At 35.4% G+C, this 17,461-nt stretch overlaps 1 protein-coding gene across 3 annotated transcripts; it reads left to right on the forward strand.

The window, feature by feature from the left end:
- Positions 1-2,857: 2,857 nt before the first annotated feature.
- Positions 2,858-16,462, forward strand: rbpms2a (RNA binding protein, mRNA processing factor 2a). Of its 3 annotated transcripts, none has more exons than XM_039669547.2 (8): positions 2,858-3,278; positions 6,523-6,600; positions 6,721-6,759; positions 7,760-7,822; positions 8,233-8,383; positions 9,549-9,712; positions 15,407-15,476; positions 15,559-16,462. In XM_039669547.2, exons 1-7 carry the CDS (start codon positions 3,225-3,227, stop codon positions 15,470-15,472), a joined length of 615 nt encoding a protein of 204 aa, XP_039525481.1. In that variant the 5' UTR covers positions 2,858-3,224; the 3' UTR covers positions 15,473-15,476; positions 15,559-16,462. The 3 variants fall into 3 exon arrangements, with proteins under 3 accessions (XP_039525481.1, XP_039525482.1, XP_088983948.1); XM_039669548.2 differs by having other exon boundaries at positions 2,864-3,278; positions 9,549-9,697; XM_089127822.1 differs by lacking the exon at positions 2,858-3,278 and adding an exon at positions 3,872-6,382 and having other exon boundaries at positions 9,549-9,697.
- The last annotated feature ends 999 nt before the right edge of the window (positions 16,463-17,461 follow it).

The raw sequence follows: 17,461 nt of genomic DNA on the forward strand, positions 1-17,461 counted from the left end.
AGATATTACACACCAGAATGTGAAACCATCTCTATCATTCAGAGAAACTAGTCTATGGCCAATAATGGTAAAATAACAATGAATATATTTAATAGTAATATAATATAATTAATTAAAAATATATCCTTTAATATTAAATTATAATAATAGTAATATTGTCAGATTAGTATTATTATAAATCATTAAGCACCTAATCTCTTATTCTTAAAACTGTATTTTAATTATTATATTTATAGAAGTACATAAATAAAGTCAATACTATAGTGTTTAAATTAAGGTATTTATACAGTGTAAAAAAATATTGTTGGTTTAACTTTAATTTTAAGTTGATTGAAATGGAAAAAAACGAGTTAATACAATGAAGGAGATTGATTTAATCATCAGAAACTCAAAATATTATGTTATCTGAACCACATTAATTATTTAAGTTGATTTAACAAAAGAAAAAATCTGATACAAATCATGAAAATATTTTTTTGCAGTGTAATATAAAAATAATATAAAATGCTACAGTGTATTATCAGAGGAAAATCTTGAAGTTGTTTTAAATCTATTTGATTTTGTGCGAAGAAGCACTTCAATTACAGTAAACAAAGGAGCTTTAATTAAATATAAAAATAAAAATAAATCTTTGTAAAAAAATGATGTGTAACCAGATGAATTTGTCCTTCTGTTTTTGTTTGTCTGCTTTAACACATGTGTCTAGATGATTTAACGGGATGATATAAATGTTTCACACTCAAGCGCATTTACCATAAAACATGCGCGGGAAATCGAGAGTGTCACAAGACTGAGCCAAAACACGTCACGGGACAGCCGTGAGATCTCGCAGGCCTCAGAGGATATTTACATAAAAGGCAATGTGAAATATTTGATCTGAAACTAAATTTAACCTGTATCAATGTCACATGTAGACTGAACAAATTCAGTTCATTTTGGTAACATGGGCCAGAGCATGTGAAGTTGATTCTCACTTTATATTCAAGGCACACACACACTACTGTATAAGCATTCAAATTAAAACTGTCATGTAAAAGACATAACCATTAGAAAAACATTAAATTATGGACTACAGAAAGTAGTAAAGAGGAAGGCTTATACAGGGATGAGGGGTCCACCAGGTCCTCTCAGGTCGTCTCCCATTGGCTCCGAGGGAGAAGGGGGTCCACCCTTAAAAGGCTGTTATGGCCTCTATGGATTTTAGCAATGACCCTGATGGAAAGAATTAAATGATATGCAGGTTTGGATATGTTATGTTAATTTAAAGGTATATGTATAACATCAGAAAAATAGGCATGGTTAGATGATCCACAGCAGGATTCGGTGATATGATTTTAGTTATAGTGTGAAATGAGCATGACAGTTGATATAAAGGTTGATAGAAGCGTTATTATTGCAAAAAATAAAAAATCACTATTTTGTAAAAAGAATTAAACTTATTTTATTTTTGCTAACATTTCACATTTTCATTGAATTTACCTTGAAGAATAGTATAACTAAATTTAAATAAACTAAATCTAATAAATAAAAAAATTATAAAAACTACAGACATATTTAAAAATATATAAATTAAAAAATGACGAAAACACAACAAAATTACTTTAACTAAAATGTAAGTGAAAAAAGAAAATATAACTTTTAAAATATATAAAATCTAATTGAAAATACTAATAGTAAAATAATAATAATAAATAATAGCATATAGTCAACGATAGTAAAATAACACAGGGTAGAAGTGAATTATTATCCATAAATTTAGGCCCATATAATTTAATAAAGTCATTTATCTTAAATATTAAATATTTGTGTTTACATAATATATGTGGGTGCACTGTGTATAATTATTTTATATATATATATATATATATATATATATATATATATATATAAATACACACACATGCATGTATTTACGAGAAAAAATATTATTTATATATAATATAAATTATATATAATTCTACAGTATATACATGAAATATTTCTTAAATATATACAAGCATGTGTGTGCATTTATATATATATATATATATAATATATTATACACAGTGCACCCACATATCATTATGTAAACACAAACTTTTATTTTGGATGCGATTAATCGCGATTAATTGTTTCACAGCCCTAATATATATATATATATATATATATATATATATATATATATATATATATATATATATATATATATATATATATATATATATATAATGAAATTATTGTAATTTTTTTTTATTTGAAGAATAAAAGATTATACATTAAATTATATAAAGATGACAACATACAGGGCCTCACTTGAATTAATTTTAGATAATTAGTTGATGTTTTCCGGGCTGGTCTGAAACCAGTTTCCTTTGGCGGCGCTGTCGTGCAAAAATAGCCTATATTTAAACAACCGAAAACAGGTCAATTTTCCATTGAAGCCACATTCTGATTTTACCAACACTTGGTTAGTTATTACAACCTTAAAAGCATGAAATTGACCACTTAGATTTTAGTCGCAAGTGAAGGGTTGTGTTTTTCTGGTAGCCTACCATCAGCCCAAAAATAAATAAAAAATTCTCTAATTTTCCTGCGGCTCCAGATTGTGTAGTCACATGACATACACGCCTCAAGTGATGGGCTCAAAACAGTCTGGCTGCAGAACTCAATTTTGATGAGCAAAGATGGCAGATTGGTGTACTTGGGGTCATTGAGATAAAAGGTTCTCCAGTTATTATAGACCTCCTTGGTTTCGGAAACAGCCATCGTGTAGGCAGGGTTAAGACACAGAGGCAGGCATGGATGTAAAGGAGGGGTTAGATATGTTGATGATGGTGGTGGTGGTTGTAAAGTGGGCCGGGCCTCGCGCAGCTGAGTCCCATCTGAAGCACGGGTGCGCGCATTTAACATGATTGATCCGCTAATAGGACAGAGGAGCAGACGCACAACTTCAGCTTTAAATCTACCAACGGTTCCTATTTTCTCCTTTCTTTCCACTTCAACTCAAACGAGCTTGATGTGAGCGAGGGGGAAAAAACTCCAAAAATCACCTCCTTTCCCTTCTGTCACCCTCACAGAGCACCTCTCACCTTTACTTTCGGATTGTGGCTTTAACTCACGGCTTCACTGGGCACAAACGACACGAGATTCTCTTCTGCAACTTTAACGCACACCAGGGACAAAATCACCGACAGGGAAAACTGATTTTTTATTTTTCTGGCACAAAGAAGCGTTAAAGTTACACAATGAGTCTGAAGTCAGATTCAGAGACGAACACCAGTGTTTCATTAGAAGAGGAGGTAAGAGAAATAAACTCTTTTAGTAAACATAAACTTCATTTGGTGAAGTTCAAGCTTCTGCCGGCGGATGACTGTGGTAACTCTTTAGGCGTTTGACATGTTTTAAAACTCGCTTTAAAGGCGTTTCTGAGGCATGTTTGTTGCGGTTTGAGGAAAAACGTTTACTGAGGAAAAGCTTGAGAGGAATGCGGAGTCTGTCGATGATTAATCTTCAAGTTGGCATTGAAATGTGAGACTCACCTGATGAGACACACACTCTTGTGTGACTGACTGTGGATAAAGTTTAAAGGCAGATTTAACAAGCAAACACTCCAGTGGGTGTTCTTGAAGTTTTGCTGTCCTTTTTTTTCACAAACACGCGCAAATAGTGACGTATACTGAACGTGGGTCTAAAAGACGCAATGTATCTTTTTAGAATTATTTTTCACTTTTAGTGATTTTAAATTAATCTAATTAAATTTTGCTGTTGCAGTGTAGTCAGGTCGAAGATTTTCACTTTACGCAAAATAATCCGTTTGTCAAAAGAAACTTGAAAAATAACTGTCAAGACTAACGTTACCTTTTAAAGTCTTGAGGTATAATTCACAAATAGCCTATATTATAGTGTAAAAATACAAAAACTTTAACTTCTGTTCTTTTTCTGTTTGTTTTTCCAGTCTATCATCTCTGACTTCCGATGGAGGCATTATTTTTATTTACTTGAGACACACGACTAACATTTATTTAATTTAACATTTTTTTTTTTCGGGCAGCTTGTTTTTAATTTGTCCTTTACATTAAATTATGTCTAAGTAATGTACCACTTGCCGTAAATTGAGTGAAATAACTCCCTCTGAATGGAAGCCCATATTCTGTATTGAATCTTGTTTTTGTTTTTTAGTGACATTTTACTGTAGTTTCTCCTGAGTGTTTGGATCCTGTCTAGATGTGACCTCTGACCTCTTGTAAAGGCATTTCCTGTAGTTCAGTGTATTTCACTTACACAAGACTGTTTGCAAACATTCTGTCAGAAAATATCATTTATGGAGTTTGTGAGGATGGTTGTGTAAATGTTCCTGTAGTTTAAGCTGGACTCTCGTTCAGGGTTTGGCGTGGGAGTTGCGTCCTGTCATTGTTACTGGGCGGCACTGGGTCAGTGTGTTTGGTGTGGTGCGTTCAGATTGTTCATTGTGTTCAAGCCTGAACCTGCAATATTTAGGACAGGGGTTTCCTCCCTCTGTGCTTCGACCACGTCCCCCAGACATGCCCTTTGTTTCTGTCCCGTTTTTCTGACCTTCAACAAAATCAACTGTTTAGTGCGCTTAAGTGGCACCTTGTCCCTTATTTGTGGAGTGTTTATTCCGTTTTGATTAAATTCCTGTGTTTATTTCCCCTCTCAGCTGTTGGCAGTGTTTGAGCATTGATGCTCATGTTTCAGGAACATTGAGGATAAAGTTTATGCTGAGGGTTTTCGGACTGAACCGAGACCGTTCTCGCCTGCAGCAGTTCCTCAGAGCCGGTCAGGAAATGATGGCTTTCCAGTGGATGATGTGTTGGTGGAAAAGTGTAGAGGAATCTGACCGATGGACATGTGTCCAGTTATAGACTCTGATGCTTTGCCGTTTTAGCACTTTAATGATCCGACACGGTTTTATTGGTGGTACCATGGTGCTCAATCCTACCGTATATATTGTACCATGGCAGTTATATGATACTTCATGTTATTATCATGCATGTCCATAACATCATGGTATTATGATGCTTGTCAAAAAATTGTTGTTTTCTTTTTGTAGTTGGTGCAGGATAAAAAGGTGACTCTTTCCTTCCTAAACATGTCTGGGTCATTATAAATATAATTAATTATTTAATTTAATATTAATAATTTGATTAATGACTATTAATAAGACTACTTTTTTGCATTTTAAATTTTGTTTGGCTTTTTTTCTGCACTGAGTGATCGAAATGACAGGACTTTTATTATTATATGAATACTTTTCAACATTACAGGACAAATTGCTCTCGGTTTACACTGAGAATAATAAGACTAGCAAAACTCAGGGGTATTAATACAAATTTCATTGTTTTTTTGTATTATATATTATATTAAATCGAATCCATTTTGAAAATTATTGGAGTTGAATAATCCTGTAAAAAAACCCAGTAAACGACTGGCAGCTGTTGTTGGCAGCATCATACCATAAAAAAAATACGGTGTTACTGTTTTTGAAATTAACAGCTAAGTACTGTATTGTCAGCTACAGTATATAACTAATTTATATTAACACAAAAATGGTAACACACCGTTTAGTTACCGTATGATGCTGGCTACCGTAGTTTACTGTTTTTTTTTTTTTTTTTGTTTTTTTTTTAACAGTATTTTTTTTTTTTAGTGTAAATTGTCAACAGACTCTTTTGTGGGGAATTTGTATTAGTCACATTAAAGAAAAAAAATCTTCTTTTTGTTTTATTGGTCCTGGACATGTTTTTGTGAGACTGAGCCGAAAACCAGAGTCTTTCAGATGGAGTGTGTTCCCCTCTGAAGCGTTTGGAGAATGTGATGGGTCAGCCTCAACCAAAGTTCTCCCTCTCTCCCCTCTTTTCCGTAAAAGGTCATGGCACGCTGTGTCCTTCATCCAATCTTTCTCTCCTGCCCTCTAGATCTGGATAGAGTTGCTACATCTGTTTTTAAATGCTCGTTGCTTTTTGGGTAACTCTAGAATCTGTGATACTTAGTTTTAATTTGTCGGATAAAATGTGTTCTTGGAATCGAGGTCGCGTTTCTCTTAGCTATGTTCGTTCTTCGAGTAACTTTTTTTTTCTTTATTTATTTGATTGCCCTTTGCTCTCTCTCTTTGTTCACTGTAATATCATTTGATCCATTCTGTTAATTTGCCGAGTTAAATTCGATTTTCTACCTTCCACTCACATTGGAGCAATGATGCTGTCCGTGGCCTGCAGAAGTCTCTGCATCCATGCTTAGGGTCACACACACTTGATCACCACGCACACACTTCTGCTCACTAAACTAACACGATCTCATGATTTTGATCTGAACACATAATAGCAAACTCTGCAGTCAAACGGGGAGACTCTGACACAATAGGAAGGGAGAGAGACGTTCAAAGGTAGTTTTCAACCATTCCTATTTTTATTCCTTTTCAGGTGCACATTTCTAAGACCATACATTGTCCAGCACTCATAGCTCAGAGGTCATGCCATTCTGTCTATCTGTCAGTCATGTCATTTAGGCATTTCCCTGTTCTAGGTACGAACACTCTTTGTTAGCGGGCTGCCTGTCGACATCAAACCACGTGAGCTTTACCTGCTCTTCAGACCCTTCAAGGTAAGACACGCCAGCCTGAGGGGGGAAAGCTGGACGTTTTGCTAGTCCTCTTTATTTGATTTTAATTTGAGAGAATCAAGTTGTCAGATTAATTCTGAATTTGTCCTTTTTATCCATCAGGGATATGAAGGATCTCTCATAAAATTGACCTCAAAACAGGTAAAGTTGAGACTTATTGTCCTTCCAATTATGTTTAAATTTAATAAGCATATATGTTAACCAAAAAATCAATGATATTTACATTAATATAAGTGTATTAAAAGATATAAGCAAAAAAAGTGTAAACATACTTTCTCAAAACTATTAGTTTCACTTTACACTTAAAAAATATTGTTGGTTTAATTTAAAAAATGAAGTAACCTGGTTAAGTTCATTGAAATGGAAAAATTGAGTTATACAATGAAGGAAATGGATTTAATCATCAGAAACTCAAAATATTATGTTATCTGAACTACATAAATTAAGTTGATTTGACAAAAGAAAAAAATGTTGTGATTACTAATCATGAAAATATATTTTTTTACAATGTACTAGTACTTTTTTATTTTAAAAGGCTAAATTATTATTATTATTTTTTTGCAAGAATATTAAACTCCTGTCCTCCTTGGATTTACCAAACACCCCATAAAAACTAAAATTAAGTTAACAGAATCTTTTTCTGGACTTTAATAAAGTTAAATATTCGTATTCTTATCTATTTCTGAGGTATTTACATTGTAGAAATGTAATAGATAATCTTGAGTAACACTTTTATAATAATTTGAACTACTTTAAAAAGCGGACGTTTAGTAAGGGACAAAGGCAATTTCAAGCAAACTGGAAAAACAGGGTATGTAAAATGTGTGAGAAAGTATGCGTTCTTATCATGTTCTTAGGACATCATGAAATGTACCCCAAATTTATTAGTTTTTAAATTATGCACTTTAGAAAGGAACGCTTTATTGTCATAAAATCTTGGCCCTAAAATTTGGTTTAAGTTTAATTCTATCTTAATAAATTCAAATTCTATTCTATTTAAATATTAATACAAATCATATTTTTAACTTTTCCCTTTTTTTTTTTTAATTTTGGAGTGAAATACAGTATAGCTGTACATTTTAAGGAGATCTATTTTCTAGTGTTGATTGGAAAATAAATTGTTTTTCTTTTCATTGTCTAGCCTGTGGGGTTTGTCACGTTTGACAGCCGGTCTGGGGCTGAAGCGGCCAAGAATGCCTTGAACGTAAGTAATCATTGGTCCGTCAGTAAGCTAAAGCGATGGCAACTTAATTATTTATGAGACACTGTGTTTTATGTCCTCCAAACTTCACTTTTAAAAGTCTGACTCAGACGCTGCTCTTCTCTATGGGAGGGAACTTTCTCTTGCTTACACATGTTGGTCCCTAAGAAAACTTCCATGACATCATGCGTTTCAGTTCTGGATGTGGATTGCTCTGGGGGCCGGATAGGGAAACCTGATGTTCTGTTAGTGTCCTATAGAGTTTAGCTCTGACTTACCTCAACACACCTTACATTTCCTTGATGTACCTTGATTAGATAATTCGGGTGTGTTTAATTGGGGTTGGAGCTGAACTCTGCAGGACAGTGTCCCTTTTAAAACGTATTCGGTCAACACTTCTAATCTGTTCTCAGGGCATCCGCTTTGACCCAGAGAGTCCTCAGACGCTTCGTCTGGAGTTTGCAAAAGCCAACACAAAGATGGCAAAGAGTAAACTGATGGCCACGCCAAACCCGTCCAACCTGCACCCGGCTCTTGGTGCACATTTCATCGCTCGAGACCCATGTGAGTAAACTACTGCCCACCCTGCAGAACATGGTGCCGATTCGCCATCAATCTCGGATTCAGATGAATTGGAAGTGTTTTGTAACTTGTCTTGACTCACTATTGATCAATTTAATGTCCTTGTTAAAGCATTACCATTCAAAAACCTTTGAATAAATGAGTGTCACAAATCGCGCACTTCATGCGGACTTTAGTTTTTGTGGACTTGGATGCGTGTTCGCCGAGTCTGCGAGGCCGTCCCATTTATTATTTTAACGCTCTGAAGTGTGCTCAGCAGCCCCCCCTTTGTACCCTTGGAGCGGTCTTCCGCGAAGCCACGCACATTAACTACCCAGGAATCCTTGCGAAATGCCGATCAGAAAACGGATGGGATTTCGGTCACGGTTGTAACTGTAAACAAGGCTGAGAAGAGAATATTTAAGCATAATTATGGTTTTTATGACATAGGCGTACGTTTTATCAGTTGTTCGCCTACTTGTCTTCCAATTTATACAAAAATTATCGACCAGTGGTTGATATCTGAAACATAATAGCACGTTATATGATTGCATTGATTAATTTACATAAATAAAACTGAATATAAACGTAGTATGAATATTGAAACCTATGCATTTTCATTTTGTGTTAAAATTGAACGTTATGTATTCTGTACAACTGCATTATCATTTACATAACCGTGACATCTATTCTAATGCCCAGGTGGCATATACAGTTATAGAACTGTAAAAGCAGGCTGTGTAGTTGACGTACACATAAGATTTGGGAAAATAAATCCGTTTTTCAATGCTAAAGACAATTTTTTTTTTTTTTTTTTTTTTTTTTTTTTTAGTGATGCTTGTGATTTTTCTAATAAAGAGACTGATGAGATGACATGTTTATTCAGCTCCGAATGGAAAAGGGATAAGGCTTTCACAGGCACGAGGAACGCGTCTTGAGTGCAAAAATGATTTCTCCGCATGAAAATGCATCTTGCAAAAACGAAAGTAAAAAGCAATCTGCAGCTGTAGATCTGCACTACGTGACGTCACCGAAGTGTGGACTCTGAGGAAGTCCACAAGTCCAGAGTGTGCCATTTGGGACGAGGCCTATATTTTGGCTGCTGTAACGGGTCTCTTGAAGTGCGTCTGGTTCTGTGTGTGACTCAGATGTGTATGTGATTGTGTAGATGACCTGACGGGGGCAGCACTGATCCCTGCGTCTCCTGAGGCGTGGGCTCCGTATCCTCTCTACACCACTGAACTGACCCCAGGCCTGCCGCACGCCGCCTTCACCTACCCCGCCGCTGCTGCTGCCGCTGCCGCCCTGCACGCCCAGGTGAGGGACCAGCCGGTGTGTTCCCCTTTCCTATGACTCTCTCTGCTTTCGGGGGGTTTCATGTCCAGTGCGACATTGCCAACACTTCTTGAGAAGTACTTCCATTTTGTTTGTAGCAAATCATTGTGCTTTTGTACTTTTGAAAACACAAACGGGGATTCAGTTCCAAAGTGACGATGTGTTTTTTTATTTTCTTTTTTTTCTGGTATATTTAAATATGGAGTTAGACTAGATCACGATAAGTTCTAAAGGGTGTAAAAAATTATTTTAGCTGCTACAATCTTTGAATCGGTAAGGATTCCTATGGAAGCTTGTTTCCGCCACGGAATATAAAAATAAAATAAATAATTCTGACTTTTTCTTTATAACACATAATTGCGAGTTTATATGTCGAAATTCTGACATCTTTTCTAAGAATTGTGAGATATACACTCGCAATTGTGACTTATCAGGCCAATTCTAAGGGGAAAAAAAGACTAACTTTTTTCCCCCCTCAGAATAGTTTAAAACTCACAATTCTGACTTTATATCTCGCAATTGCGACTTTATCGCGCAATTCTGACTTATTTCTCGCAATTCTGACTTTATATCTCGCAATTCTGACATTATATCTCGCAATTGTGACTTTATAGCACGCAGTTGCGATTTTATCGCACAATTCTGACTATATTTGGCATTTCTGACTTTATAACACGCAATTGCGACTTTATATCTAGCAATTCTGACTTAATATCTCGCAATTCTGACTTTATATTTGGCATTTCTGACTATAACACACAATTGCGACTTTATAGCTAGCAATTCTGACTTTATAACTCGCAATTCTGACTTTATAACTCGCAATTCTGACTTTCCATCTCGCAATTCTGAGACAATGTCAGAATTGCGAGAAGTAAACTCGCTATTGTGAGGGGAAAAAAAGTCAGAATTGTGAGATAAAAAGTCGCAATTACCTTTTATATTTTTCACACATGGCGGAAACAAGCTTCCATAGATTCATGTGTTCGAACGGCCACAAAACACCATCTACTCTCCATCTACTGACCTGATGTGTAAACATAATGGAAGTGCACTAGACAGACGGAATTTAAACTGTCGGCTGAAGACAAAGTTTGGTGAAAAACATGCAAAGCATAATGTTCTCTCTCCATTCCCGAGTTCTAACACGCACTCAGAGCGTTGGGCTGGTCTCGTGACTGTCAGAGCAGAAACTAAAGCTGATGCTCGGTCTCCGACATATTCATTAATTGCGCAATTTTATTTTGTCCATTGGATAGAACGATCTGACGCACGTTTTACCGCCCATAGACCCTCCCATTCGAAGAAATCTGCACAGGTGTAAAACAAGGTGTAAACTGGAATGTGTCTCCCTCGTTTACTTGTGAGCCGATTGACCAAAAAACATCTAGGAGTAAACGGAGCCTAAAACTTATATTTTTTTGGTTTTTAGCATATTTACTTTTAAATCATTTGTATCCATCTAAAGCATTCTGGGTAAAGCCCAAGGTTTAAGGGTGTACAAATTCATGTCTTGTGTATTACTGTACTTTTACATTGTGAATTTGTTGTTGTTGTTTAATTAGAAGTGTCCTGTGCAATTGAGTCAGAAAAAAGTTGTCCATGCGTTGCATTGTGGGAGTCTCTATTCCACACCCGTAAGCTTTGTACAGTATACTGCACGTTTTGCTGAATATTTCATCCAGCAATGCATACTGTATACCGCAGCAATAGTAAGAGTACAATAGCATGCGCTTCAAAACGTTAGCCAATGTTCAGTCTAACCGAACCATGCTTACCTTTCCCATAATGCCCCTGACTCGCGCTCTGATGGAAGCCGACCCTGGGTCACATGACGTAGCAAAACCAGAGGTGGTGTCAGGGGTCCACTCTGAACATGACAAGTCTGATTACCCAGAATCCCTCAGAACAGCATTCCTTGGCCTGCTAGTGTTGCTGAGATGACATCAGAGAAAAGCTGTTTTTAATTGCGTCTCAGGTTGGATTATGACTTGGTCGCTGAGTGAATCTGTGCCCAGAGAGGTGCCGATTAAAGTTTGTATATGCAACAAATTGTATGATCCATTAAAAGCAGCACATGTTAATTTCTCCCACAAACACTTTGCTTTTAACCGCTCTTGTGGTTTATAAACGTTTTTAGATTAATTTTTACCAGTTTAAAACGTGTGAGGCTACTCGGGTAAATCTTGCGTTGTTTGCATGCATGCATGTTTAATGTGACTGTTTATGAAGACTGTGCTTACTGCTTGACAGATCAAGTTTATTGATTGGATGGCTAGACTTTGTGGTTGTCATGGCAACAATCCAGTGAAAGCTGAAGGTCATGCATGTAGAGGCGTTACTTGAAGTCTCTTGAGCCGTACTGTATGTTAACAGGTTCCTTAAAGCGTGTTTTGAGATTAAGTTTAATTGTCTGATATCTTAGTTTTTAAGATTCCATCCCAAGAAAATGTTTTACTGCGGTGTTTGGCTAAGGCTGTGGGCGCAGTTTGTTTTGTCAGGATCTCAAAGGGGTTGTAAAAGGTTTCATCCTCTGGGTGAGAAAAAGAGCGAACGTGCTAATGGATCCACACGCTAACACATTCTCTGCCTGATGTCACACTTCAGAGTTTGAGTTTTCCATTGCTGGTTAGCTATTCAGTTTGTTGGTTTAGATAAACTAAAAATAACAGTAAGAAAATCCAACCAACATTTAGATTTTTTTTTTTATTATTTCTTGTCATAATTTTTATTTATTTATTTATTTTTAGCTAATTTTTGTTTAAACAAAAAGAATAACATTTAAAAAAAATATATATATATATATATATATATATATATATATATATATATATATTATTTAAAATCTATTTCTTTTTTTTTTTTAAACTATTTAAAAAAAATCCTTTTTTTTCAAAATTTTTCAAAATTATGTCTTATTTTGGACTTTTTTGGGGGGGGGACTTGTCATTTTTGACATGCTATATGGGTGACTTTAAAAAAAAGAAGTTATTTTAAATGACTCCAAGTAATCTAATATGGTGCCACCATATGGAACTTTTGCAAACACATTTATATTAATATTCATGTTAAATTAATTTAAAGTGATCTATGCACCATATAAAACACATTATTTGAAACTAGTGTAAATGAACCATCAACAAACCAAAAAAAAAACTAGATATAATCTAAAACTTGAAAGGGCACCATATATATTAGCACCATCTAAGTTTTAGATTATATCTAGTTTTTTTTTTTTTTGGTTAATGGTTCATTTACACTATTTTCAAATAATGTGTATGTGTGTTATATGGTGCATATATCACTTTAAATTAATTTAACAGAAATATTAATATAAATGTGTTTGCAAAAGTTCCATTATAAATGTAAAGACACTCGTATCGTAGAATGACTAATTTCCTGCTTCGTCCAGCGTTATTCAGCTCAAGGAAAATGGCATGTTGGCATGTTTGCGTGTAGCCGGGATGACGCAACTATAAGTCTGCAGTTAAACTGCAGGAAGAAAAGAGCACTTGGCTTTCTCTTCCTCCAGACCTCTCTAACACACACCTGCCGGAGTGAGATTACAGCTGTAATGCCTGCGCTCTGGTCAAACCTGACGCCTCGTAAATAGTGTGTGAAGTCCAGAAGTCACAGAAGGGCTGAAACGGACGTGCCAGGCTGATTGTGGTCGTTCTCTTGCCCTTGGCGTGGTTTGGGAAGGCAGGACGGGAAAGGAGTTAATGTCATCTTGCTGAAAGATGTTTATAGATGCACTGATAAGAGTTTCCTGCTCCGTTCATTAGCACCGCTAAAATAGCTGGACTATGAAGGTTGTTGTAGAAATTGCTCTCTCTCTCTGGGTTGTTGCCCTCTACATTGTTTAATGTAATTATTAATAACACAAAAATGACTCTTGGCAGAAACTTGTATGGTTCTTTTGGGGATTTTTAAAGTGTTCTGGTTGATTAAAGCGGCCTATTGGAAACTTACCGCATCTGAATTACTTTACAGGAGTCGCACTCAATTACTTGTGTAAAGAACAGGAATCATGGAGGATTTCAAAATAGAATTTAATGAAAGCCAAAATGAAGATTTAATATTGAATAAAATGTAGCGTCCCATTCATTTGATAAGATTCTGAGGCGTTTGTGCTGTTTATTGGAAACTTATAGACTTGACGGTTTCAACAGAAAGTCGGTTACATTTGAGGAATGCTTAACCCTAAAACCGTATTCTGGACGAATGTGGGCAAAATAGTTTTGATTTATTTTTAAAAAATACTTCCCTTGATCTGAGCAGTAAAAGACTTGGCTACTTTTCCTAAGTTTGCCTCCTGAACACACAATTTTTATTTTTTTTTTATTTTTTTTACTCAATTCTACAATGTTAAGTGGGTGAAAACTAAAAACTCCTTAATCTTGTATTTGGGTCAAAAATGGGCACCCATAGAAATGAATGGGAAAAACTGTAATTTTGAGCGTTCTAAAATAAGACAAAATAAGACACCAGGTGACGGCAAAGTCACTTCATCTTTAGGTTTTAGCTCTAAGAACTTATTGGAATGATATTTTAATGTAGTTAAAAAATAAAACTACATAGTAATTAATTTGCATAGAAAATATGGTAATTTTTGAAGTAAATAAATTCAAAAATACCCCCAAAATAAAAAAAAAAACACCATAAATGGATAGACAAAACTTTATCGAAGACACTGATATAACATTTATAATTAGGATCACACCTGAGTCCTCTGTGCCCACATTTGTCCACAACAGGATTAAGGGCTATAAAGTGAATACGGTTTGAGGGCTACAAGCGTTAAGATGATGATAATGGTAAATACATCAAAATGAGAAATGCATCAACATGATGATTTCTCAAAATATGATTACATTTGATTAAATTTATATTTGGTAACACTTTACTTGAAGGGGTGTGCATTAAACTAACATGACGCCTTCATAATCATGATGTTTATGACAATTGTCATTGTCATTCGCTTAGTTATGACATTTTTAATGCAAATATGACGTTGTTTGAGATGTCTTTGTCATGACATCTTGACATTACTAAGACAACACGACCTGTCATAAACATGACATAGCAGATTATTTATCAAACTTAAACCACCTATCTTTATTGGTTAACATTAGGTGGTTGGTTTTGACATTGGCTTTCATGAAGCCATTGTAACTCTTTAATAACAAATTCAATTAGTACCACTGTAGTTGAGGTCACAAAAAATATTCATGACACAGTTATGTACAGCCAATGTCAAAACCAACCACATGACCGTTTAACTTAATTTTATGTCTTAATGTCATTTGCATTCAAAATGTCATTATGGAGCAAATGACGCTTATAGTCCTAAACGTGCATAAACCCTATTTCATATTCATGACTCATGTCATGGTTATGAAGGTGTCGTATCAGTCTTATGCACACCCCTTCAAGTAAAGTCTATCAATGATATCTAAATGATCGAACATAAGCAAGAAATATATTTTCTGATTCATCAAATGAAGTTAGATGTTTAAAGTGTACATTATAATAGCATTTTACGCACCATTAAATGCACACACAGTTTAAATGCAGTACTAATAGTCTTATTCAATAATAGACCACAAATTGAGGCTTCTTTCCTATAATAAAAGAAACATCTGCATTATATCAAAGATCTTTAATTGTTCTTGTTCCTCTTGCCTGTAGATGCGCTGGTACCCGTCTCCCTCTGAAAGTTCTCAACCGGGCTGGAAGTCACGCCAGTTCTGTTAAATCCGTGAGTATCCGTCGCTTCTCCTCATATGGTCGCTTGTTTCTGAGTGTAAGCTAATAATAATGCTCTGCTCTCGTCTCCACAGAGGCCGTTCCGTAACAGACGTTTAGTTATTTCTCCCTCCTGTTTGAATGAAGGACCACTGGGCTCAGCGTTTTAATTTAATCAGGTTTATTTAATGGACAATCTAAGCATGAAGGATTATTTCCTGGAGGAAGTCTTCTCTAAAGCACTCTGAGGACGGTGACGAACCTCACGGTACTGTCTCCATTTCAAAAGCTGCGCTTGACGAGCCAATCAGGCGCAGACGTTCAACATGTCTAGCTGCTCCTGTAGATGGTTTCTTTTTCGTTTCTTTTTGGTGTATCGTCATTCTGCATGCGATTAAAGTTTTAGAATGCAAACCTTTTGCGCTCAAGTCCCAGCTTAACCCTAAAGGTTTTCAGCTTCTTGTACTTGCATTTTGTTAAAGGTGGAGACCTGAATTTGATTTTTGCAATCCAGTCTCTGTGTATTTTTGTTTCCTCTTTTAAAGAACTGATGACATGCACTGGGTGTCTTGTTTCCGTTTGTGATCCTCTGCCCTGAATTCCCCAAACCTCTGCTATCTGTGTTTGCTTGGCGAATATTTGAACAAAAAAAAAAAAGAAATGTACAAGTATTTTTGTACACTAGTGTAATGAATATTTATGCATTTTTGTTTTGTGCAATTAAATGAGTATATATGTATGAGCAATTTAGTGTTCCCTTGTTATTTTTTTGGTGTTTTCGTTGGATGTTAATTCTGTCTATAACCTGTTTGAAGTGCAATTGATTTTTTTTTTTTTTGCTCTGTGTTACATACTGAAGTTTCCTGTGGCAGTACTGCGAGTTTAAACGGACTGCCGACATGAGATTGCTGTATTATAATATAAAAAAAAAAAATTAAAAATGCTGATCTTTTTTCTTTTTCAGAATGTGAAACTGGAGAATAAAAGGAAATCTGAGAATCGATGTTTCGTGTGGGTTCTTTAAATCCAGCTTTGAGTTTCCATTTAATAGCTTTTCCTTGTATGGGGTTTATATGAGGGGGTATAGGTTATTTTAAGGTGCGTATCTGCTCTCTCGTTCCATGTTTTACCTTTTAAGGCATCAGATCTTCAGCCGCTGAAGAAAAGCGCTTCATCTAATGGCAACAACTTAAGCTCTGGCCCGTGAGAAGCTGGTGTTTATTTTAATAGCGCTAGTTTTTTCAAACTACGTTTGAAAGTCTGGCTATAAAAGACTCGGTGGATGATTTCTATTTATTTGAATGGTGCTCATTTCAGAATGCATCCAAATCTGCTTCACAAAAAAGTGAGCAAGTGGAGACTATTGTAAGGGAAAACCCAAACCCATAGTCGAGGAGAGAGGATACCCTCCTCATCTGGCACACATTGAACTTGTGGGTTATAGAGCTTTTGTAGCTCCGCCTCTTTTCTGCACTGTCTTCCGGTTTGTATTTCCACAGCATGAAGGTAAGATCTTTTCCTGGAAAATATTCTTGGTCTAACAATGCTCATAAGTTTTATTAACTCTACAACAAGTAAATCCACTTCACCAGCTAATTACTCTTCGATAGCGTTGCCGTAGAAATATATCCGGTTTTATTCAAGTGAAGAATGTTTATTATCACTGAATCAACAAATGCATTAAGTTATACATACCAACAATATACAATTTTATGGGTTAAAGTGAAATACAATTCTTTAAAGGGATGGTTCTAATAAAAATTGTTATTTACTCGCCCTCAAATTGTTCCAAACATGTGCGAGGTAATTTCTTTCTGCTGAAGACAAACTATTGTTGGTCCATATTTACTTTAATGTAATTCATACTATGGAAGTAAAAGTTACCCATATTTTCATGTTTGGGTGAACTATCTCTTTAAGATGATATTGCCAATTTTTACAGTGCATGTTTGTTTGCTTTGTAGACTTGTGTTCTCCCGAAAAGTTGACAAATGAATT

This window comes from Pimephales promelas, chromosome 25, assembly GCF_988280905.1.
Source record: "Pimephales promelas chromosome 25, fPimPro1.hap1.1, whole genome shotgun sequence".
In the NCBI taxonomy this organism is placed as follows: domain Eukaryota; kingdom Metazoa; phylum Chordata; class Actinopteri; order Cypriniformes; family Leuciscidae; genus Pimephales; species Pimephales promelas.

Excerpts from the sequence above, each read along its gene's own strand:
- rbpms2a (XM_039669547.2), top strand. The coding sequence starts at position 3,225 with ATGAGTCTGAAGTCAGATTCAGAGACGAACACCAGTGTTTCATTAGAA. Across the intron at positions 3,279-6,522 it reads GTGTTTCATTAGAAGAGGAG|GTACGAACACTCTTTGTTAG; the intron begins GTAAGAGAAATA and ends TCCCTGTTCTAG. Across the intron at positions 6,601-6,720 it reads TGCTCTTCAGACCCTTCAAG|GGATATGAAGGATCTCTCAT; the intron begins GTAAGACACGCC and ends TTTATCCATCAG.